The 24354-nt window shown below is 37.6% G+C and overlaps 2 protein-coding genes across 2 annotated transcripts in view; both read left to right on the top strand.

Moving 5' to 3' along the window:
- Positions 1 to 10581, top strand: part of LOC122656535 (tRNA threonylcarbamoyladenosine dehydratase) — a 31722-nt gene extending 21141 nt beyond the window's left edge. Inside the window, exons 9-11 of the mRNA XM_043851094.1 lie at positions 3219 to 3343; positions 6549 to 6606; positions 10009 to 10581. Coding sequence (XP_043707029.1) covers positions 3219 to 3343; positions 6549 to 6606; positions 10009 to 10119 — 294 coding nt within the window. The 3' untranslated portion in view covers positions 10120 to 10581. The remainder of the gene's footprint in view (positions 1 to 3218; positions 3344 to 6548; positions 6607 to 10008) is intronic.
- Positions 5183 to 22932, top strand: LOC122656536 (mitogen-activated protein kinase kinase 9-like). The gene is made up of 2 exons (XM_043851096.1): positions 5183 to 5187; positions 21852 to 22932. The coding sequence occupies exon 2, from the start codon at positions 21853 to 21855 to the stop codon at positions 22843 to 22845; it is 993 nt and encodes a 330-aa protein (XP_043707031.1). The 5' UTR covers positions 5183 to 5187; position 21852; the 3' UTR covers positions 22846 to 22932.
- The last annotated feature ends 1422 nt before the right edge of the window (positions 22933 to 24354 follow it).

Here is a 24354-nt window from a genome sequence, read left to right as displayed (position 1 = left end):
GGTCTTAGGAGAAACTAACCATTTGAGCTTGCCACTCTGATTGTTTGTCTTTCTTCAATTGTAGGCTTTCCTTTTTCTATAGTATAACAGGAAGCACAACTGGAAAAAAAATAAAAGAACAATAAAATCATGTTGAAAGGCTGAGCTACTTGTAGCTGTTGAATGAATAGTTTATCTGCAGGAAAATATTGCAAGATCATTAAACATTCACTTATATTATCAAGCATATGAATCTACAAAAATTTACCACTTGTGTGCTCCCCATCCCCCCCTTCTCATTCCTCCTTGTGTGATCCCCGAGGGCTTCTTGGTCTGTGACTGTATATATGGATCAAAGAGGTTCTACATGAGAATGGCAACAAGATGTTCACTGAAACTAAATTTAGATACTTGGAAATAGTGCAATCTAAAACTCAGGAAACTCATCAACTGGTTCATCTTTAGGGTAATTTGACTGATGTAACAAAATTCATAGTTCAATAAACTGAATAGGTGTAGTTTTAATTTAGCATGCAAATTAAAGATGCAGTTAATCCAAAGAAATTCTAACAAAATTAAGAAAAAAACCTTGAAATTAGTTGAACAATGCTTACTTATTCAAGGAACACAATACGATGCAGCTATTAGATGTCAATAGCTGCAAATCAACTTGCTGTGAAGCATGAGGAAACTCTCAAAAGAATTAAATTGCTTCCTTATAAATTTTTCATTAAGAATGACAAATGTATTGTTAGATAAAACAGGAAATAATAAAATCTGTTGGAGAACTGGGGGCAAGAAATTTTTTTAGAGAAATGCAATGAAATTCTCTAAGTCATTCAGCCATTTCTAGTCATTGTTTGTATTTTTCTAAAATGCAGCCAACTTTGGCAATATGTCCAACATAACGTTTGCCCATACAGATAGATGGTAAACTCTTCAAGTGATATGACTGAACCTTCCTGGAATTTTTACAAACTTGATTTCGAAGCAATCACCACCACTTGTAGGTGTAGGGATTCCCCTACACCAGCACCAAAACATGGGATTAGGTTTAGAGTTTATTTAATTTTTATTTAGTCTTTTATTTGATGTAATTCTAATTGGGATTTAGCTTTGAATCCTAGTTGGGAATCATAGTTTTAGTTTGAATCCTAGTTCTACTTTGAGTCCTAGTTTGAGTTTGATTTTTAGTTTCTATGTTCAGCCATTGTGGCTATAAATAAAGTTGTAATTACTCAGTTGAGTCCATGATTGAATGAATACAAAGTTTGCTTATAGCATTGTTGAATCCTGAGACATCTATTCTATTCCCCATCCCCTTTCTATCAAATTCTTCAACAACCCCAGTTCTGCCCCATTTGATCTCTTGAAACATCTATCTTATTGCTGGAATTTCTCTGCTGGTTCAAGAGTATTAATAACAAATCTGAAGACTAACTTCAGCTATTCAAGGAGGCCAATCGATCACTGCTTGAAGAAGAATGAGACCACAGCTCTGTTGGGATTTGGATTTTCTCCATTGAAGCTCGATCTGCCTGTTCTTCAAGTTCTTGCTGCTGCAACTTCTGAATTCTATTTAAAGTTATTGAATCTGGGTTTGGAGCAGTCTGCAAGCATTATCTTCTCTTCTCATTCCAGATCTGATATTCAATTGGTGACTGGTTTGTCTGGAACCTTATGTTTTTATATTTCATTCTTCTTCCTTCTAATTCTGTGATTCCACCATAACTTCACATCAGACCATCAGAACCAACTCAAACTTGGACAGAATATTCCTCACTTCCATTGTGAAACTCGATTCTGGTTGTAGCCCTAACAGACCACCCTGAATCCTAGATTCTCTCGCTTCCCTCTTTTCAAAAACCCGAAACCCTAACTCTAACTTGCTGCCAATTTAATTCAGCACACTTTCCCCCATTAAAACTTAACGTAACCTTCACTGATAGAATCCCCTAGATCAACTTAGCCTAACCCTACCATCACACCCTAGGTTCCATCAAACCTTAACCCTAATTTGACCAAAAATCCCAATTTTGGCCTACCCGATTTACCAGTTCATAGCAGATCCTGGTTATTGGCTCCTAGTTGGATTATCTACCAATCTAGGACTACATTACTGTCTCAGTGACAAATGTGACTGCTCTATCTTCATCCAATTTCCAATGTAACGAATAACAAATGTCCCTCAAACACTGCTGACCACTGAAATTTGAGCAACTCCCTAGTAGAGAGAATGTTTATGATTGCCCATGGTGTTTACCTTCTGTCATGGAAAGTTCTTTGCATCGTCTTCTCCCATATCAACCATCGTCTTGCAAATGGAGAAAGTTTTGATAAAATCTTTCCCCTCTCTAGTGGGAGTCCATAGCTAAAAGTGAAACAATTGACAAATATCCCTTGGAACTGGCAAGGGAGTCAAGCAGTGATACCATGTGTCCATGGAAAAACAACAACAAATGGAAATCCAATCTACAAATACATCTTCTGAGAGGCACAGTTGAAAACATGAGAGGCGAAATATACCTACCTTTCAACTTGATATTCTCTCTTGTATTCTGTTCCTTGAGTTAACATGATGTAGCATCAGTTTTCCAGTTACTGAGTGAGGAAGATCTGTGAGAATCATGTTCAGATTGATGGTTAACGTCTGATCCATATCTGGATCAGTGCCATCGGAGAATGGTCCAATCCAAGATCCCAATCTTTATACATTAATTATTAGATATTATTTTATTAATGTCTGTACATGTCTGGAAATTGAGATACTGAGTAGTTTCAATAATTTTACTGTACTGTGTACTAAATATACTGGGCACTTGATGTAATTATGTTTCTGCTGTAATATTTATAGAATGTAATTTTCTGAATGTTTATTCTAATTGTGTTGTTGATGTTCAAGGCCTGGATGGTGCTAAAAGACCATGTCATTCTCCTCCTTGTTCTTAGGGAATGGTTACTGGGGGTGGGGAAAAAATCTTTTCTGGCAATACACAGTCACTGACTTTTAACTGTCTCATTTATGTTTTTTTGGGGCAAACAGATGAACTTTTCTCCATTTCATTTTGTTACTGGTACAACTTTGTAAGGCTGAATCATGAAGGACCATCCTGCTTTCTTGCTTGTTACAGAATGTTCTATCTGTTAATAAAATTCTCCATAGACCTGGTTTTCTACCATCTATTGCTTTTATCATAAGTTGTTTATTGTATCTCATCCTTTGCTTTATCTACTCTAAGGTAGATATTGAGGACGTGATGTATGTTGTAAAAGAATTGTGGCATGGAAGAAGCACAAAAGATCAATCTGCTAAGGTTGTCGGACGGGGTATGTGGAGATCTGTTAATGAGTTGATGCTTGTAAGGTAAAAAGTTGCTTTCATTAATCATCTTTTCTTGTAACCAGGAAGAAATTTTGGAAAGAAGCAAGACCATTTTATGCTTTTGAGATGGTACTCTTTATTCTACTGCTCATTGTGCACATGGGCAGGCAGACAGAGGCATCTGCATTCCATGTCAGCACCATAAACCATTGTTTATAAACTAGTGTGGCCATTGAGCTGCCAAGGGAGCTGGTTCGGGTTTGTTATCCAAGCTTGTTTTGGCTAGTCTAATGGTGTGAAAAAACCAGTAGAATGATTTAAAATGGAAACAATAAAAAAAAATGGAAAAATCTGAAAACCATCTGGCCCTCATGATTCGCAAGAAAACTATGAAACTGGTAGTTGGATTCGGTTTTCTTTCCATCCAGTTTTCTGGGATCGTTGAAACATAACATACTAGGTCTACCTGAATATGGCTCAATTGGCCTGCCGGGTGATTTTTTATAACAATGGTTAGAGCTAGTCCAGGCGTGGATATAGTTAACATTGAAATCCTTGTGATATTTAATGTGTTCTAGATTACCAAGAGGTGCTTAAGAACATTAAAATCCATAGACCAGAATGTAACAATGACCACAGTAGACCCGATAGAACAATTTAATAGTAGTCCAATACCACTCAAAATTTAGGAGTCGGTCGAGTTACAGATTAGGCCAAATAGCCCTTTGATGTGCTGCTCAGAATCTACCAACAGAGTTCAGATTCGATGAACAGTAGCAGCACAAGACAGCAACTTGGGATGAGTATTAAAATTGCAAACGATTTCCTGATGTATCCCCAGTCCAGCAACAATAACAATCTCAATGATCAATCGTCAGCAAGTGGAGGGGACATGCACTCTCCAGTCTCCACAGAAATAAGTTCAACAGTGGAGTAATTCACTATGTAATCACAATAGTTGTCTTGGCGTCTAGGAGACCCAAGGTGTTGGAGGGTGCTTGGATGCAAGGTGACACCAACAAGGCAACCAAGGAGACCCTAGTTGTCAAGGCGCCAGGATGCCAAGTTACCTAGGCGATATGCCTTGACAACCAAGGTACTAAAACTCGGGTCTCGGTGCCAACTCGACTCTTGGAAAAACCGAGACGAGTTGAGATCTGGCAAGATCTCGCCGAGTTTGTGTATTTTTTTTTCTTCAACTCGAAGCCTCAACTTTGGGTCAACCCGAGATCCGAGATCTCGCCGAGATATGTCGAGTTTTGTCCAATCAGGTAAGGTATTTAAGTGGTAGGTGGGTTAAAATAATGGGTCGAAACCGAGATCCAACCAAGATCCGAGATCTCGCCGAGATCTCACCGAGATATTGTACTTTTGAGACTCGTAGGCAGTCTCGTCTCGGCTTTTCCAAAAACTGAGAAACTTGGCGAGATCTCGCGAGTTCTCAAACTATGTTGACAACTATGGTAATAACCACTTACAGATCTACAGTGAGCAGAGATTTGAATCCACAGGCCTTGTTCCTTGATAGAATCAGCAGAACTCAATGACTGAAGAATGTAGAACTTGTGGCAGTATTTGGGAGCCTGATTTCTCTGTTCACACTTCACACAGCAATCCACCAAACTGAAAAGCACAGTAACCACAGGATATAATCAATGGTTGTGTCACCTGTGTCAGTTGCAGCAGCAGCCCTCCAAGGATGTCTTCAGCAGTGACTGAGAGCTTCAACACATCCACCATCGTGGGGTAGTAACAGTACTGGATTGCAACAGAGAAGATTATCACAGAAATAAAGCATGAAGAAATTAGAAGGGAAAGCGGAGTGACCGAAAGTCACAGAGGAGGGCTTCACCACCCAAAGCCTAAGAGTCACGGTCACCACTTAGGTTGCTCAAACTTCACCATTAGAGCAGTATCTCAAGAGAGAGCATAGAAACTGAATAGCCAAAATTGTGGGCAATGGTTCTTTCCCTTCTCTTTATTAACAGTTGGCAATTACAAAGGAGAAAAATAGAAACAATATGCATGCCTATGAAGGCTGCCAATATCGTGACTAGCTCCCCCACCTCTTTACAAATTAGAAAGTAAAAATAACAACCTATCAAGAAATAGAAATTCTGCCCTATTGCTGTCAAAATAGAATTAACACCAAATTAGTAAGTATAAAAATAGAAACTAAAGACAAGGAAACAAAGGAAATAGCAAGTAAGTAAAATAGCCATCAAAGATCCACCAAATCTCCATCAAAAGGTACCCACTCAAGCAATACGCAAGCGTCCAAATTTTGCCATTCTGGCCCAAGCCTCCATCCTGAATATAGCACTTGCAAACCAGAATCTGGCCCTGGTGCATGGGTCAGGTTCTTGGGTTTTCTCCTGCGTGAGTAGACCTTGAAGTCTGCATCATTATTCCTCTATAGGATTGCCATTTTGGATGCCAAAAATTTTCTTTTTTGCACGCCTTAAGGCTACATTTGGTTGCTTTCCCAGGTATTTTGGAAAAAGGAAAAGTGAAGGAAAATTGAAATTTTGATTATATGGTTGCACTTCTTGAGAAGTTTAGGATAAAAAGAAGTAACTTTAGAGAAGGGTACGTCCTAGTTTTGGGTCTTTCTCATTACGTGGGAAAACAGAGGGAAAAGAAATTTGAGGGAATGCTGGTCACTTTTGGTTTTTCCTCTTTCTCTCACTAGGTTGGGAATAAGTAACTAAAAATTATTGGACAATTTTATGACCTGTTTTCTCTTGATTTGCTCAATATGCATGAATGCAACCAAACAACTACTGAAGGAAAAAGCTGCACACAGTCTGGAAATAGTTTTGGGCCATTAAAGACCAAAGTTCATTCCTTAGTTTTGTCCTATTGATTGCTAGAGTGAATTATAGAAGCTAATGGGCCTCTCAACAAACCTTTGTCCCGATTTCTCATTTCATTTTTTCTCATGTATTGTTAGGTATGGCTCAGACATGCCTCTAAGGCTATTAATTCTTAGATTATGGGATAGAAAACAAAATAACTATTGGGATCAGGGTCACCAGGTTGATGAATTTTCTGTTTGTGATTTGGATATCTATTGTGTTGCAATTGCACTTGTTATTTTTCTCTAATATATATTCGTTTGTGTGTTTGCACACATGCGCAGGCATGTTTGTGTGAGAGAGGAGAGAGACGGACTGATAATGTTTTATGTTATTCATTGCTTATCATTTTCCCCCTCATTATTGTGTTGCTTCTGTTGCTTTTTCAGGTGGGACAGGGCAAAGCCAGCATCTGTGTCTAATTTGGTTCTTCTGAAATTTAAAGAGGTAATATTTGGCAACTACCTATGAGAAACTGATGTATCTTATCTTAATAAGACTTTTATATTCCATCTTGGTTTGGATCAATGTTTTAAAACCTGGACCTACCCAGAGGAGCAAAAAATCAGCCATCTTAGACTCCTCAGTAGATAGGTTTCGCAATAAATTTAAAATTATCTGAATTTTTACTGAACTGTTTTGTCTTGTGCATTTTCTGAGCAGACCGTGTGATCTGGCCCATCTTTCTACAAACTGCCCAACTCTGCACATTACATGTAACAAAAGGGTTGGGGGGGGGGGGGGGAGGGAAAGAAAGATAACGAAAATAGGGCGGAATTGATGTTTTTATTAACTGTAAAGGAGCAAAAATTAGAAGGGAGAGTGGGGGAAGAGTTAGCGATACTGTGCCAAGGGGTCACCTGATTTCTTAAGGAAAACATTGGAGTAGATAAAGATTTCCCATCGGCTTTTGTATATTTTGAATATCACAAAGTCATATAGTTTGAGCTAGTCATATGGTCTAGAGTTTTTGTTTCCTTGGTAGGCCAGGGGTTTAGGATATAATCAAGAGCTTTATCTAAGGATTATACATGTAAAAACAGGACTGACTCTGGCCGACTCCTTGATGCCAATAAATCACAGTAGGCTTATTTTAGTGGAAATAAGCCTTGGGCTAGTTTTCATGTGTTGGGCCTAATGAGTTTCCATTGTATTTGGCCTCTTTAATGGGCCTAAAATATGGGTAGGAGGTAGGAATACGGGATTTATTAGTTGAGTTGGGTTCTTAGTAGTTGTTTTCTATATCACCTCTTATTTATTATTTTATCGTTTCTTTAGCTGGAATAGGCTTGATGTTAGAATCCAGCTTATATTGATTCTGTCTTTATCTCTATCTTCTCTCTATCTCTAGGCCCAGTCTTTTAGTAAAACAGATTGTTATTTTTTTTTATGATTTCTGTTGGCTTATCTGAAATTCAGTCCTGATGCTATCCTATTACCGGTTAGCAAAGGCTATGAATAGATGTAAAAGCCATAGCTCTTTTATGAATTATTAGAACCCATCTCATCGGAGTCGCCTCTCTGTAGATTTGAAGTAATATCAGTTCAGTTCTGCATTTTTGCTGCTATGGATTCAGTAGTGTACTTGGTGGATTCCAAGTGAAGGCTAAGGTGAAGTCTTCAGTGGAAGAGTGGATTCTTGTCACAGGTTTTTGTTGGATTCCAAAACCACTGCAGGGGGATTGCCCTATTATCTCTTTATCTTTCTATCTATTTTATTCAAATCCACAGGTCAGATTTCTATCAAATTCTTCACCTTGCGGCACCTATGTTTTTTTCACTCAATTTTTCTGGTTTCTTCCCCTAGTCGCCCTTGGATTAAGATAGAAGACGGGTTTCAAAACTTGTTTGGATGGAGTTTGTTCATTATGCATTCTCAAATTTGAAGCTAGATTGCATACTTGTCGAGGTGTCCAGGTGCCTTGCACCTAGGCGCCTTGTTGGTGTTGCCTTGCGTCCTGGCCCCCTCCAATTCCTTGGGTTGCCTAGATGCTTCAAGTTATTATTACCGTACGAGGTCAATGATTTTAGGCTTGCGTATAGCATTTTTGGTCAATTTACTATATGAGATCATGTAGTTTTTTGTCTGGTTTCCTGACCCTGTGCACGTGGATCAGGGACTTGACACTGTAAGCTAATTCTCCAGCAGTATGGTAGTTCTTTATACAATAGACAAGTCCAACCAAGGTCAAAAAATAGTTTATTTTGATGTAATTAATCCGGTTCCCATTCAATAACCAATTTTGTGGTTTAACTATATAAGCACTAAAAGAATAATTAAAATAAAAAATATCTTGTATTCTAATTTCTCAAAACTTTATTATAGATCTCCACTAGCTCGTTATCTGTCTTGAACTAAAAAACTGCAATTCTTACAAATAGTAACTCCCACTTGTGCTAGCAACTCTACTGAATGAATTAGTCTTAGAATTTGGAAATAATTTGTTATTTTATCCAAAGTATTAACTTGGACTAGTCAACTATGTCCTAAATCTCCTCTTGGATCCATTAGAAGCTGTATGACTTGTCCAACTGGCATTATGACCAACGTATGCAATCTTTGAAGGACAGACAAATATGCTATTTGGATGGCTGATGAGCCATGTATCTAGGAGCTGGACACTGTCAAGTGGTTGGCTGCATATGAAATATGAGACCAAAAGGTGCTAGGTGATTGTAGCTTCCAGTCAACCCTTGTGAAGACTGACATAAAGGATCAGCCTTACATCGGGAATGTTAATATATCAAGAACAATTTTTATAGGAGCCTTGCTTAAGATCAGTTGAGACGGATGAGTGACAAGATGAGAAAGGAACAAAAAATGGGAGTGAATATATTCCTGATACTTTTGTGTAGCACCAATGGGTGACAATTTTAGGAAAATCAATTGGGCCGCTCTGGTCTTGTGCAAAGAAGGCCAATGACTGATTAAGAAGTTAAGATCTTGGAAGTTTAAGGCTCTGCTCAGCTTGTGGTTGAGGAAAGATCTTATGATAACAGAGGGTATTTCCCTGGATGGTGTCGATGTTGAATTATATTGAGTATATTACCATTTATCCTTAAAATAATTGTTACTTCAGGATTAGGGAAAAGAAAAGAAGAAAAAGAAAGCAGTGATGTAGATTTTCTTTAAGGAAACTAACATACATATGTGAATGGCTTCCTTTCATTGGCAATGATTGAAACAATTCCAACACTGGAAGTTATGTCTGTCATGTGACAGTTCTGTAGGCATTCAAATGCTGTCTAATTAACCTCTGCCATCGTCCCTTAATGTACCAACTTCCGGCTTTTGGCACTTCATTCCAGGTTTTGCTAATTGATTGAAAAGTTGATTTTAATGGGTAAAGCTCAATAAATGATGGGCCACTAAATTTTGACATGTGGAAAATCCAGAAGATGGCCTAATCCAACAGCCAGAATAATCAAATAAGCCCTCCACATAGCAGAAATAGCTGCAGGGAAAGAAACTTTCCTTCAAAGATTGTGGAGGAAATAATTTTTCAATTCATATTATGTTCAAATTTTTACTATTGGATGATAACTGCTATGCAAGTGCTACCCAAAAAAAAGAAAAAAAAATAACTGCTTTGTAAGTTCTGGTTGTTGTTCTGCCCCTTTTTTTTTTTTTGTGGTTTGTTCAAGTACCTCACAAAACTTGTTTTTCTAGTCAAATTTCTTTTGAATTTTCTAAAAGAAAAAGGTGTTGGACTCTGGTTTTTCTATTGATTTTGGGACAGATCATAGTATTTTAATTTTTTTCAGCATGTCTTCTCTATTCATTGCTGAAATGAGATCACCTCACCCCCCCCCCCCCCCAACCCCCCAAAAAAAAAAAAAAAATTTTAGGCTGATGAGCACGAGGCAAGGACGCTTGATGATATAAAGGAAAAGGAACCAGAATTCTACATGAGGGTGACATCTGTGCTGAAACGAGCTGAAACAGACTATGGTTTATAGGGCTCAGGTTCTCATTATTCTATATGACGGCCAGGGTTATGCCTTCCAACTATTCTTCATGCAGCAGATATCATTGTTGGTCTGGCAAATTCACAGTGAACCCTTCCTATACCAACCCATTGCCATATGCCAACATGTGTCAATGGTGAGATTTTTTGGTCTTAATAGGTCGTATTGCATTTCCCACTCCTTGAGGCCTTAAATTTTGTGCAATATTTTGCTCGCTAGGGTATTGTCCATTTAGAAGAGTTCCCTCCCCCCTCCCTTTTTTATATTTTATTTTAAGTTGCAGTTTTCCAGTTTTGTTTAGAGTGGTTGTGCTCAATTGTTTCAAAGTTCAAACAGTTTTAGTGACCTGTGTGAACATTGGAAACTAGGCAAAAAAAATTTTGTAGCCATCTCCAGATTTGTCTAACTTATTCAGCACTAATCAACTGATGTAATTTTTTCAACCTAGAAAGAGTTGATGTGTGAATGTTTCAGGTTTCTTTGGAGGGAAAAAAAAATTCTAATCAATAATTTGGTTCCCTTGTTTTTTTTTTTTTTTTGTCATTCCTGTTGCATAGATGGCAAGAAAGAACAAGTTAGTTAAGAGAGGTGTTGCCCAGTCATCTCGATGTATCTTCTGTCAGGCCTGGCTAGAGAATCATAACCACCTAATTTTGAATATGACTTCTAATTTGAGTATTTGGTTTATTTTATCAAGGAAGCTGAAATTCAATCTCCATATTTTGCATTGTTGATAAGGATCTGGAATGGTTATTTTGATAAGCACTTCGTTGCTCAAGTTAGAAGTTAGGAAGTACTCAATGCGACTATTTATTAGATCTGGGCTCAATGAAACTTTAAGAGATGTCATAATCGGTTTGGATATCTAGGTTTCCATTTGAATAATCGTCCAACAAAATCGTATTAAGAAATTCTTCTATCAAGGGGCTCTAGAAGTCCTTCCAATGAATTCCATTAATGGAGATGCTCAAACCAATCTTTTGCTGACTATTTATAAAGTTCACCATTCACGATGTGTCAGAAATGGACATGGGTCGGCTCAAATGATCATTTTGCCTTTTCTTACTTGTCAAGTTTCAGCCCATTAGTGGTTGTCCTTGGCACAGACCTAAGATTTGGAATCTGAATTGGATTGCTGATTCCACTTGAATCATATCAGATTGGCTAGATTCGTAGTTGGCAAAACTGTGTTTAAAACGGCATTGCTGTTTTTTACTGTTGTAAACACGTAATTTTGTTTGTTTCTCAAGCAGACAGGAAAAAAAAGCAACTGCTGCTTTTTCTTTTTGAGTAAAAATTCTTCAATTTATATCGAAATAATGTTGTTTTTTTTTTGGTTGAAATATACACATTTAAAATCTGTACCATTTTTTTTTTATTTTTTTACTGTCCTATATTTTATTCGATCCTCTATTTGTAATTTTTTACTGTATAAAATGTACCATCCATTTCCCATTTTTTGCCGTCCAGTTTTTGCTAACTATGGCTGGATCCAATTCTTGATTCCTGTTTCACAGAATTGGGTTTTCTATGTTTTAGGCGATTCTAGCTGCATTGGCAGTTCATGTGACAAACACTTCTCACTACGAGCCTCGAGAGTGGGTTTAAAGGTTATAGAAAAAATTACAGAAATGCGAGTGGATTTTACTACAATGAAATTATAATCTTATGAAAAACCTTAATACTCGTTTTTTACTGCTTCCCGCCTTCCCCTACATATTTTAGAGTCCAGATCAGCTCTCAGGGACAGATCTGGACCCTGCATGGGGTGTGGGACATCTCTGGTATGTAAGACCCACACCCCATGGAGGGTCCAGATTTGACCCCATGCGTCCATGGATGGGGACCTGATCCAAATTCCATATTTCATGCTAAAAATAGAATAGTAAGATGGGAGGAGTTCTGTAATGCATGAATCCACTTACACCTAACAAATGAATATGTGACCTTGTGACATTGTAGTTTACAAAGTAATGTACCGATTCTTCTTTTTTCTAATAATCCAGTTAGACCCACCAAATTAAGAAATGTAAGCTTGAGACATGAGGTAGTTTTACAAAGCATTGTAGAATTGGGTGTTTTTTCTTTCTAAAACTTAGAGACTGACTTATGATATACTCATTTGCCTAATGAAATTGGTGGACAGTATGTTCCACTATTTCCCGATAAACTCTCTACACCACTTTCTATTTCACAAAGTATTCTTTTTTACTTATAACTAGAGTTTTCCATAGAAAGACAATATATAAAGAAATCCTAATATTCACACAATTATAATTACAATTGCAATTTGCTTAAAGATTAAGTGTGTTTTAATCATTAGCCAATAGCCATATATGTTCAGCCGTCTCCTACTGACTTTAGCAGCAGTATTTGGGTGAATCAAGTCGGCAACCACTAAAAAGATACTTCTTGGTAGTTGGTATTATGAAGCCCACACACTCGATTTTATTGTTGATTGCACTTATCTTTTTGTATATATGGAGGACCCACCCACTCTCAAAAAGAAAATCCAACTAATATCCCATCCATACAATGGTTAATTACTCACACCAAAAAAGATGTAGATTTCATGATAGACCCAGAACTGAACTTGGAACATAAAATGGGATCAGAAACTTGATTTAGAGAACAATCCCGGCAACCCACTTCCCATTAGCCGCCCTCATGCTCTCTGCATTCTTTTCCTCCATGTTATGTATCAGCTACCTCTGCAGTTAATAGTTCATTAGAGAGAGAGACAGAGAGAGTTCTCATGTAAGGTACATATAATTTAGAAGAACATGTGAGTGATTCGGACTTGGCTCTTGTGCAGCCATGGTGGGAGCTGCACAGGTGCAGCATGAAAACCACCCCAAATACAGGGGGGAGGTGGTCATTTCACATATGGGGCTCAGCCGCTCAGGTGGGACCTACCTGTGAAATGCCTATCATACTCCTATTTTTGCTGTTATTTAGCGGTGCTGCACTTGTACAGCTCCTGCCACAACTGCATAAGATCTTTTTTCGAATGATTTGTACACAATATTTCTTCTTTTTTTTTTTTTTTTTTAATCAAGGATTCTACCAATTGATATGTTTCCACAAATAATTAAAATTCCATATCTTGATACGTATCTTCTATTTTTTGAAAACTTTATACCATATAATGTGGCTATTTTTGTGTCAAGCTTGAACCATGGCCCACCCAAACTTTTTAGGATCATTACAAACCGACTAACACCACTAAAAGGACTGGTTTTCCAGAAAAGGTGAAAACAAAATACCACTACTAAAGGGTAAAGGACCCCATCTCTGCAGCCAAAAAACGTGCTTCTTTATAACCATTTTTTCTTCTTTATTATTATATGAAAAGGGATTGAAGAGAAGACATCTGGCTTCCAAATGATCTCTTTTGTTTTTGTTTTTGTTTTTGTTTTTTTTTTTTCTAATCTGGGATGAGTTTTGAGTGGGACCAATCCAACTCATCTTTAACGTTCAGTGGGTACTAAAGCCCTTATTCTAAATAAGAATCATAGAATCCATTTAACACTCTTAAGTCCGTATCATATGCTTTAGAGGTAGACAGGGCACCAAACCTCTAAATGGGCTGATTCTGGTTCCACCCAAAACCAGAAAACAAGATTCAATTAGGGTATTTGATTTCCATCGGAATCGGTCGATTTCTTCTCTAGATTATATGCCTATTTCAAGCAAATTCAATTCAAAATGGATGGTTCCAATCAACTAGCTTCAATTAACTGGTTTGGAGGCAGATTTTGAATGAACTTTGTCAATAGAAATACTATAAGCTAAGGTCTAATGCATGGTTCTTCGTATAATTGAGATAAATCACTAAATTTGACATGTATTTTTTTTTTTAATAAAAAAATTTTATTTACAAATAAATATGGATGAAGAAAAAAATTTGTAAAAAAAAAAAGGTTAATAAACTTTCCTTTCGGTAATCCTCAATAAATTTGTCTCTACTGTCACATCAATCCAAAGAGAATATCTATCTAGAACATCATCCCAAATGATGGTGGAGTAATCACACATAGATAATGGAGATTTAACTAAGATATGATGATAGATTATTTGAACACTTTTGATGCAATCAAGAACACTGCTTTCTTCTTCTTTTTTTTTTTTTTTGGTAAAGATCAAGAACAGTGCTTTCAATGTATCTATTTCTCCATGTTTAATTTTGGCTTGGATCCTATGATAGCTCCTAAGAAAGATAAGCTATTTAGATTCTACCCTATACCATAAGTTTGTTATGATCATAGTTAACAAAAAGTGGAACTGTCAAAAAACACAAACAGAAGGTACGGGTTTTAAACTATATAAAACCTTGAATGGTACAACGAAAAAAGGGTTAAAAAAAATGGAAACAGAAGGTATGGGTTTAAAGTGTGTATATTAAAAAAAGCAGAAAGTACGGGTTTTAAATATGCATATTAAAAATGATCTCTCATATAAATTGAGAAATTATTACTATTTGAATACCTGCATCTAATGTTCAAAACCTATATTCCACAACTTGTTATAAAGTTTCAAGACGTATCATCCAAAATGTATCATCTAACATCAATTCTGAATTTATACACCATAATAAAAAATAAAAAAAAATATATATCCAAAATTTTATTGAACAATGTGGTTTGGCTATGCTGTTATTCATTGTTGTCAATATAACCAACACACTCTGGGAGTGATGCATGTTCACTTGGAGTAGGGAGTCATTGATTTAGAAATCTTTTTTAATAAATAAATCAGTTTGTAGATTAATTTCGGAGTCTGTGCATTGAACTTGTGTATGCGTGTGTGTGGATTAACAATGGATTGTTAAAAGAAACCGATAACAAACAAAATAGATCGAGTGATATCTATCAATTTTAAATTTGGCTTTTGTAAACTGAACTCCTTATTGGCTTAGAACTTAGAAGATACTATTTTAAATCATTGATAGGATAAAATAAAAACAAAAATCTTTATGAAGTTGTTAAGAACATGTGAACCATATGACTTAGATTAGCAATCATAAACTTCTATATATATATATATATATATGGATACAAAAGAGGATCAGTGTTGTCAATTCAGCACTTAACAACACTCTTCTGAGATTTTTGTATTGAGACTTAAGAGGCCCCAGCTTTAGTTCGAAGAGCAAAATGAATATAAAATTAGAGATAAGGAGTTCTCTTATGCTCTTCCAAAGAATTTTGGGTTATTTGAAAAAAAAAATGTCCTTTTAGGTAGATTTTATCATGAAGCCTTTGAAAAAATTGAAGAAAAAAATCCATTCTCTTATGTGAACATAGCTTTATTCCAAATAGGAAGAAAAAACTCTTATGTGAACATAGTTTTATTCTTCCCTATACAGATGGTATTATCAGTTAAGACTAAAACTTGCCACATCACACAAGTCAACATGTACCACAAGGTTTTAATTATCTGTTAATAAAGAACCCTCAAAAGTTTAACAGTTGCGAGGTTAGGTTCTTACTTAATTTTTCTTTTACCATTTTTTTTTTCCGGGAAAAAGATCTCTACTTGGTTGTGTTTTCTATGCCCTTTCACAGGGGCACCGTGAGTTGATGTCTCTGTCTCCTGGGTAGATACCCAGGCGTACTCATCCATTGACCCAGACGTTTGTGTAGAGACCATGCAACCAAGTAGAGATCTCTTACCTTTTTTTTCTTTTTCTTTTGTTAAATTCTTCCATCCATTTTAGTTCATAACAGATGGAGCTTACTGCATACATAATTGAATTTTGGGAACATTGATGTGTAAGGGTCACTTGTTAGTTGAACACTTGAACTTACTGTCTTTTAAGTCATGGGCTTGAATTTAAGACTAAATCCAAATAGGTACATGCGTGGAAGAGGCTCAGTTTGATGGATTTGGAATCTTTAAAGGAGATTGAATCATGACCATACATTTTAGGGATAAACCCGTTTTGAAGAGACAACTTGAAGGGGTATTTTATCTCTAGAAATAAAGGGTGGACTTGTTGCCATTTTGTTAACTTTTTTTTTTTCTTTTCTATTTTGTTTTGAATGCGTTAAGCATAACTTTCGGTGCCCTTAATTGGCCTAGTGAGTGAGGGCGTCACTACTAGATAGCCTCAAATTGAATTGTTTTATCTTGGGGGTTGATTGACATAAAACTCTACAACCTTAAGGAGAGTGCCTATTTAGCACGGCTCAACTCATTCAAGTGTCGGAGAATCCAAATCAAGTGGACTGGGTACTCTCCTTCAATTCAATTAGTGGACTTGTTACGTAAAAGATAAATCTTATATTCCTTTTATGTTACATAATATTACTACAAAAGCTTCTAAATCTTCTTGAGAGAGAAAAAAAAAAAATTCTTATTCATATGACTATGGTTTTAATTCATGGTATTAGAACGAGTATCAACCAATTCCAAAATCGATACAATTATGATACATCGGCTGGTATAAAAGATGCTCTTTTTCTATTTTTCAACCGATACAAATACATATCAGTATTGTATGTATTAATATCAATCACAGATCGACTGATACGATACCGATACCTAAACTATAATATCCGAAATTGAAATGGCCAATCTCAACAATGGATCCACCTAACACTGTTATTCCCATGAGTAATGCAAAAACTTTGCCATCTCTCTCTCTCTCTCTCTCAATGAAAAAATATTGTGTGCGTGTGTGGGTGGGGGGAGTGAGTGACCACCCTGGCAATGGCAACCCATTCCACTTCCACTATCTTTGTAAGAAAGCTTTTTAAGGGCAGTTGCTAATACCGGAAAATCGGCGGTGGTTGATGGTTTCAGAAAATCAACTAAACATCCAATCCAAACCACCAAGCATTTTTGTGGCCCTAATTATAAAGAATTTAGTATACCACAAGTCCGATTTATCTCAATAAATTTCATATAGGGAAAAAATTCTCTGTTCGGGAGTGTGGTCTACGCCAACACTCCCATGAGTCTAGCTCTCTCCTCTTCATGTGAAAAGATATTTTTGCCCCTCTTGTTTTAAGGAGGAGAGAGATAGACACATGAGAATACTGGCATAAGCCACACTCCCGTACAGAAAACTGCTTCCCCTAAATTATATGGTGAGATTGGAAAAGAAGAATGGCACCATAGAATTTTATCCATTTATCCTTTTAACATAATTGGAGTACTCTTTCTTATAAAAATAAAAAAAAATAAAAAGAATACTCTTTAATACAAAAAAGAAGAGGAGTTTGATGCCTAACCATTGGATGGACATCTGTGTTGAGGTAGCGATCTAGGAGTAATATGCCGTACAGTGACTGCCCAACCCCAGGCCACGGAGAATGCAAAAACCCTTGTAGCAGGAATGTTCCTAATACAAAGGTTGGCAGCCAAGGAAATAAAATAATTCAATTCCTCTTTGGATTCATAAATACCCTCCTAGATATTAATATTTTTTATAATACCCTTTAAGATTTCATTTCCATACCTCAGAATAGATATTACCAGCCACCACCACCACATGATAACACACACTCTTTCTCTCTCTCTCTCTCTCCACAGCTGACCTGTGGGTCCTCCTCCTAGCAAGCACAGCTCTTCCATTAGTAGTGGTAGTGCCTCTCTTCTTTGTGTGTGTGTGTGTGTGTGTGTGTGAAAGGGATGACCCATTCCACTATCTTTGTAAGCTTTTTAAAGGCCGCGCGGTTGCCAAAACCGAAAAGTAGGTGGTAGTTGATGCATTGTTTCAGAACCATCAGCTAAAATTGGCTAAACAACCACCAAAAAATTTTATAGCCTCTGATCCAGATGTGAGGGGATGTGATCCATACGATTCTTGCTTGTATTGAATCTTCCATCCCATGCAACTCAATGGCAAAGTGTCTCACGATTCATATACACAACTCCGATAAACCTACATAGATTGGATTGGGGGAGAGCTTCCCTTGTGCATGTGTAGGACCCGTGGGATGGTCATTCCGCCCCCCTCTATAAAGAACTTTTTTTTAATATATATACTATATGATAAAGAGTGCATTGTTACATACAAGTAGGTTCTTTGTTTGACACTTGTCTTATTTGTTGTCATAAATGTCCTTGTCTTACAAAGAGATCGATGTCAAGCAAGAAACATACGTGTAATGCTTATGTTCGTAGTTCCGGAAAAATAATCCATAACCAAGATTCGAAGGATTTTTGTCACTTTAAGCACCCAACTATTAATTTCTTTTGCATGTATCTCCACAAGAATTCTCCCTTTTTTTTTTTGGCAAAAAAGAATGAATGAAAGTTGTACAAAGGTTGAGTTATTAAGATGGGAGGGGATTTTTTTGTGATACGAATGATTGAGCAGCTCTAAGGTTCATGGGATTGACAAAACTTGGTTGCTTGAGGGTAGGAAAGCCTTGTCACTTGTATCTCCCTTAGCTCACCACTCTTTCAAAATCCCATCAAATTATATGAGTGGAAGGTTGCAACTTTCTCACCTTACCTTTTACAAAATCCAATCAATCATACCAAGAAAGAAATGCTAAAAATATAATTTTTCTTCATTTAGTTATTTTTTTAAAAAAAATTCTATAATATGTGTGATCCAATTTCCAACTTTATCATCTCAACATCCCTACCAATCAGGGTTTTAACTTTTGCATTTTTTGTTCTCTTCCTTTCTTTTTAGATATAAAAATGTAAATATAAAATGGGGAAAAGAACGCAACCTAATCGCTTGCGGTGCATTACTCTTACACCTAGACACAGGGCCGCTCGAAATAATCGCCCCCCCCTCTCAATGGAAAGTCGTATATCCCCGAGTGTCTAGCTAGGCATAGAAGCCGCATTCCCCCACGCAACCAGGTAGCGTTCTCTTTCTCATATAAAATTATGAGGGAAAAAGAACATTGCCTGGTCCAGTGAATGATGTGTTTCTTGTGTCCAGATATATGCGTGCATGAAAAGATCGTTCAACCGCCAATGAAATTGAAAATCCATTCCAAACCAATGCCTTTGTGCATGCAGCGCACTCATTGGCGGTGGGGGCTACACGACCTATTAGGCTGTTATCGTAATCTTGCCCAAAATACAATTTTTTTTTTTTTCGATTGGAGAGAAACATAATTTTTTTTTTTTTTTTGGGTTCAAAGAGAGGAAGATAATCAATGGGAAATTTTTTTTTTTCGGGAGTGTGGCTTATGCCAGTACTCCCATGAATCTATCTCTCTCATTTCCATATGAAAAGACACATCTATCCCCTTATTTAAAAAAATAAAGAGATAGACACATGAGAGTACTGACGTAGGCCACACTTCCGTATAAAAAACAGCTTCCCATAATCATTATATATACTTTCGGCAGAGGAGTCCATTTGTGGGGTCCATTTTACCGTTGCCCGCTTTGGAGTGAACTTTTTTGGTTTTTGTGTTTTTTATTTTGAAAGGAAGACAACACGAAGAATCGAATCCACTTGGATTAATAAAAGGACAAAATCTAATTGAGTAACTAATTAAAATTAAATGAGTTGTTGGGAACTCTAACCTATTAATTCACAGCATCGTACTGATGAGTCCCCCAATCTCCTCTCCTGTCTCTCCCAATCGCTGTTTCTTCGTCACCTCCATGCGGCCGCCTTTCTCTGTCACCTCAGCTGACGTCACTGCCTCAGCAGCCAAGCTAAGATTACGGATAATCTAAACTACCTATGCTACCCCTCCTTAACAATATATTGTCACAATTATCCTAAGTTCAGGGAAGTTTCCTTCTCTGCACGGATAGTTAGTTAATTTAGACTTTAGAGTTTAGGTCCTTCACTGTCAAGTCCATTCCTACTTTCGTATGCTGACTCTCCCTAATAAAAGTATGTCAAATTAGAACTCTTCCTAGTGCAGAGTCTGGCTGCAAGGAGGTCAAAACCTAAAATTTAGTATGTGGATGCAAATGTCTGTTATGGTCATGGTTTTAGTGCACGGTATCGGAATGGGTATTGGCGACCCGTAAAATCGATACGATATTGATACAGTATCAACTTGGATCGGTTGTATCAGACAAAAATGCCTTTGAATTTTCTTTAAAAATGAGTTTTTTGACCATTTTACCTCTTGTCCGTACCGTGCTACCAATATGGTATCGGTTTCGACGACTAACAAAATCGATATGTATCGTCCGATACAAACAATACGATACCGATACTTAGAACCATGGTTATGGTGCCAAACAATGATCCATGCTCATAGCATTAGGGTTTATCCTCTCTTTAAAGGTTAGCTTTTAAAAATGAGTTAAATTGTCACGAGTATCTCCTACTAAGGGAAACTAGCTACCTTTTATTTTTAAATGGATCGAGTGTTTAGACTTCAGGTCCCTTCACTAATCCATTCCTAATTTTTCATGGTGTCTCTATATAAGTGTGTCAAATTAGAACTCTTCTAGGTTCAAATTCTAGTGTCAAAGAAGTCAAATTTAAAATTAGGCATTGAATGCAAAATGGTGAATTGATAATTCTATCCCGAAAAAAATATAGAGGAATTCATAGTGTCAAATGGATTATCTTTGTCATTCTTTTTTCTTTTCATTTTTAGGGACTTCAACAAACTCTTTTGGGTATCTTTGATTGTTCAAGATCTAAGTAGTCCAAAGCATGAGATTTATAATAGATGAGTGATTGATTGTTTTGTGTTTTGGATATTATACTTAGGATTGAGTTTTCCTTCATCCACCAGTTTGGGTGTTTGGATAGGATTTTTCAAAAGTTTTCCTTCAACCATGGTGAAGAGAGAATCTCTTCATCCATCAATTATGGTGGTTGGACGGGACTTCTACAACAATACCAATAACATTTCAGACTTTGTACAATTGAGGAAAATAATTATAAGATCATAATAGTAGGATTCTCTTCTTTCGCTCAAAAGAAGCTCTCCTCATACTTCTTGTTAATTAGTGTTTTATTGTTTGGATAGGTTTGGAACGAAGAAGTCTTCCTTAAAAAAGAAATAAACAAAAAATGTGTCTAAGCTTAATGAATGTTAAAAAAAAAGAAAAAAAAAAAAGGTATTTTCCTATATCCGCATTCATGATCGTACACAATAATTTCACTTCTCACACAAAAAGGATTGAGCTTCTTGTTGGAACTTAGAATTTAAAAGGGTATGAGAGCCTTGATTATTTAAATCACGTTAATGTAGAGGGTAGAGAAATCCTAGTTTAGGTGTTTATAAAAAAAGCTCACTTTGCTCACTATATTTCCATTTGTTAATGTTTTAGGTTTCAATCACATGAAAGGCTCGTCTTGCTCACCACATTTCCAATTTTGTTCATGTTTAGGTTTCAATTAAATGACACCCCCAAAATTTTTGTAAGTTTTTTTTCCATTCTCAATGAATTTTAAATTTGAACCAGTTCAAGTTGGCAACTAGCATTATATTATTAAGATGGAGGGAATTTAGATGTTTAAAACCTATAAAATATGGAAATGAAGAGAGACCCTTGGAAATTAATCACGTGGGGAAATTGTCCGAATACTAATAAACTTTCATGGGCCCACTTCCTAATACCAATCCGACTTCTTGGTGTCTTTTTGTTCTTCATTCATCCCCCAATTTCTTTCCCCACGTTTCTTCCAAGATAGCCTGGCCGGGCCGACTCGAGTCGCTATATACCACTAACTTGCACTCCTTTCTCCTTCGTTCCTTTCTTCCCAAAAAAAAAAAAAAAAAAGCCACCCCCATCCACCAAAAGCTCAAATCCCCCAAATCCAGAATGGCACTAGTTAGACAACGGCGTAACCTCAATCTCCGCCTCCCCTTGCCGGACTCTGCTGACTGCCACCCTCGCTTTCCCCTCCCACTCCCCCCAACTTTGCTCTCCTCCGCCACTACTACCGGTGGCGCCGCCGCACCCACTTCCACATCCCAGGAAGTCGACCGCCTCTCTGACCTCGAGAAACTCAAAGTCCTCGGCCACGGCAACGGAGGAACTGTCTACCAAGTCCGCCACAAGCGAACCTCCGCCATCTACGCCCTCAAAGTCGTCCATGGAGACTGTGACACCACCGTCCGCCGCCAGATCTTACGCGAGATGGAGATCCTCCGCCGTACTGACTCTCCTTTCATCGTCCGGTGCCACGGGATTTTCGAGAAACCCTCCGGTGACACAGCGATTCTCATGGAGTACATGGACGGTGGAACACTCGATTCTCTCATGAAATCCAGTGGAACTCTATCGGAGCTCTCACTCTCTTCCATCGCTCGCCAAGTCCTTAACGGTCTAAACTACCTTCACTCCCAGAAGATCGTCCACAGAGACATCAAGCCTGCGAATCTGCTGGTGAATGAGAAGATGGAGGTCAAGATTGCAGACTTCGGGGTCAGCAAGATCATGTGCCGTATGCTCGAACCCTGCGACTCTTATGTGGGTACTTGTGCATACATGAGCCCTGAGAGGTTTGATCCAGACACCTACGGTTCCAACTACAACGGCTACTCTGCGGATATATGGAGTTTGGGGCTTACGCTATTGGAACTCTACGTGGGTCATTTCCCCTTGCTATCTCCAGACCAGAGACCCGATTGGGCCACACTAATGTGCGCCATATGTTTCGGAGAACCACCGAGCTTGCCTGACTGTGCTTCGGAGGAGTTTCAGAGCTTCATCAATTGTTGTTTGCAGAAGGATTCCAGTAAGAGATGGAGTGTTTCGCAGCTCTTATCACACCCTTTTATCGTCAAGGATCTGATGGGATCTGAAAATTGAACATTGAAAATCCTCATGAGAGTCGCCGGTTTTGTTTTTGTGAATCGCCCGGTGCCGGAATCTGTACATTTTTCGTCTGGATCTTTTTCCTCTGTATATTTTCATATCCTTTTCACAGTAAAAAAGTAAAACTGCATGAAAAGAGATGTTTCGGTAAAATTAATGAATTTCTTCAACTCTTTCTTATTCATTTTGGTGTCCTACCATCTATGTTTGTTGTATATTAACCGTCACATTGGTATCAAACTCTACTGGATCCTAATCCGACGTTCAAATAGTCCTATCTCAAGTCCGTCTCCCCCGGATTAAAAAACTTCTCAATCTGAGTGGTTGATAAGTATGACCTGCCGTTGCCAAGCAGCGCCATGTCTTACTACGACCGGACCCCTATGCCTTGACTTGATAGTTCAAAATTTTCAAGGCCGGTTCAAGTGGGATGACCAAAAGTTAGTCTAGCTCTGGTTACTACTTGTCAATCGATGCTGAGGGTATTTGAGACATTTGCTGGTTTAAAGTATCGGAAAATCGATTAGGATTGGTCTCGATCGATACTGATTCGAAGCGCCCTTAATTGGTCTATAGATTGATCAATCATGGCTTGCAGGAATAGTTATCCCCTCTAATTCCTCCAATTCTTTGCATAGGGGTGAAAATGACTAACCTACTCCCTACCCAAAAATACTGCTCAAGGTGGGATCCACTCCTTCTTATTAGAGGAATTGGACGTGCTCGCGAATTGGAGGTGATAATTATTCTGGCCTGCAGTGCAGAGTATGATTCCAATTATTATTACTAGGCCAAACCAACCAATGAAATGCAACAAAAATGAAATTTGAAAATCTCGAAACAAAACCATGAAACAATAAACATCGAATCTCTTCTATCCTTCCAAATAAGTAGCAAGACAGAACTAGAACATGCTGGACACCCTAGTGATGTGTGCAACGTTTTCCCATTTTTTTTTAAGTCTATGGTAATTAAGGGCTCATAGGCCAACTAGAGAGGGAGAGAGGAGGTAAGGCCCATTGGCCAACTGAGGGGTTGGAAAAGCCCTCGAACACAAGACATGCCAACGGTAGCAATTTTAAACAACGGTAACCAACCTAGAATTAGGGGAATTTTTATCCTCTCAATAACACTACCTGTAATTAACGTCAAGTACATTTAATAGAGCAGGCAGAGATGACTATCCTACCCCCTGCTTGAACACACTGCCCGAGGTGGCATCCATGTAGGATCTATCTTCCTCTATTAGATGTACTTGACGTCAAGTATGGACAGTGTAATTGAGAGGATAAAGATCCGAATTAGGGGGCAGTCTAAAACCTTAACCCATAATCCCGGAAATCTAATCCTTATGGTGAGACCCACATTCCCAATTCTAAACCACACTACTCCGTGGTCGTGTAGGAAATTTAGGATCATGAAGAGATTTCACTTCATTCCCTATTTCCGACTTTCACTCACCACTCCTTTCGTATTAGGGATTTGTAGACTTTTTTGGTATCC

Source organism: Telopea speciosissima, chromosome 3 (genome assembly GCF_018873765.1).
Source record: "Telopea speciosissima isolate NSW1024214 ecotype Mountain lineage chromosome 3, Tspe_v1, whole genome shotgun sequence".
Taxonomy (NCBI): Eukaryota; Viridiplantae; Streptophyta; class Magnoliopsida; order Proteales; family Proteaceae; genus Telopea; species Telopea speciosissima.
The sequence above is the reverse complement of the archived record's forward strand: the minus strand, read 5'-3'. Positions and strand labels throughout refer to the sequence as shown.

Bases quoted from the DNA above. Each gene is read 5' to 3' on its own strand.
- LOC122656536 (XM_043851096.1), top strand. From the start codon at position 21,853: ATGGCACTAGTTAGACAACGGCGTAACCTCAATCTCCGCCTCCCCTTG.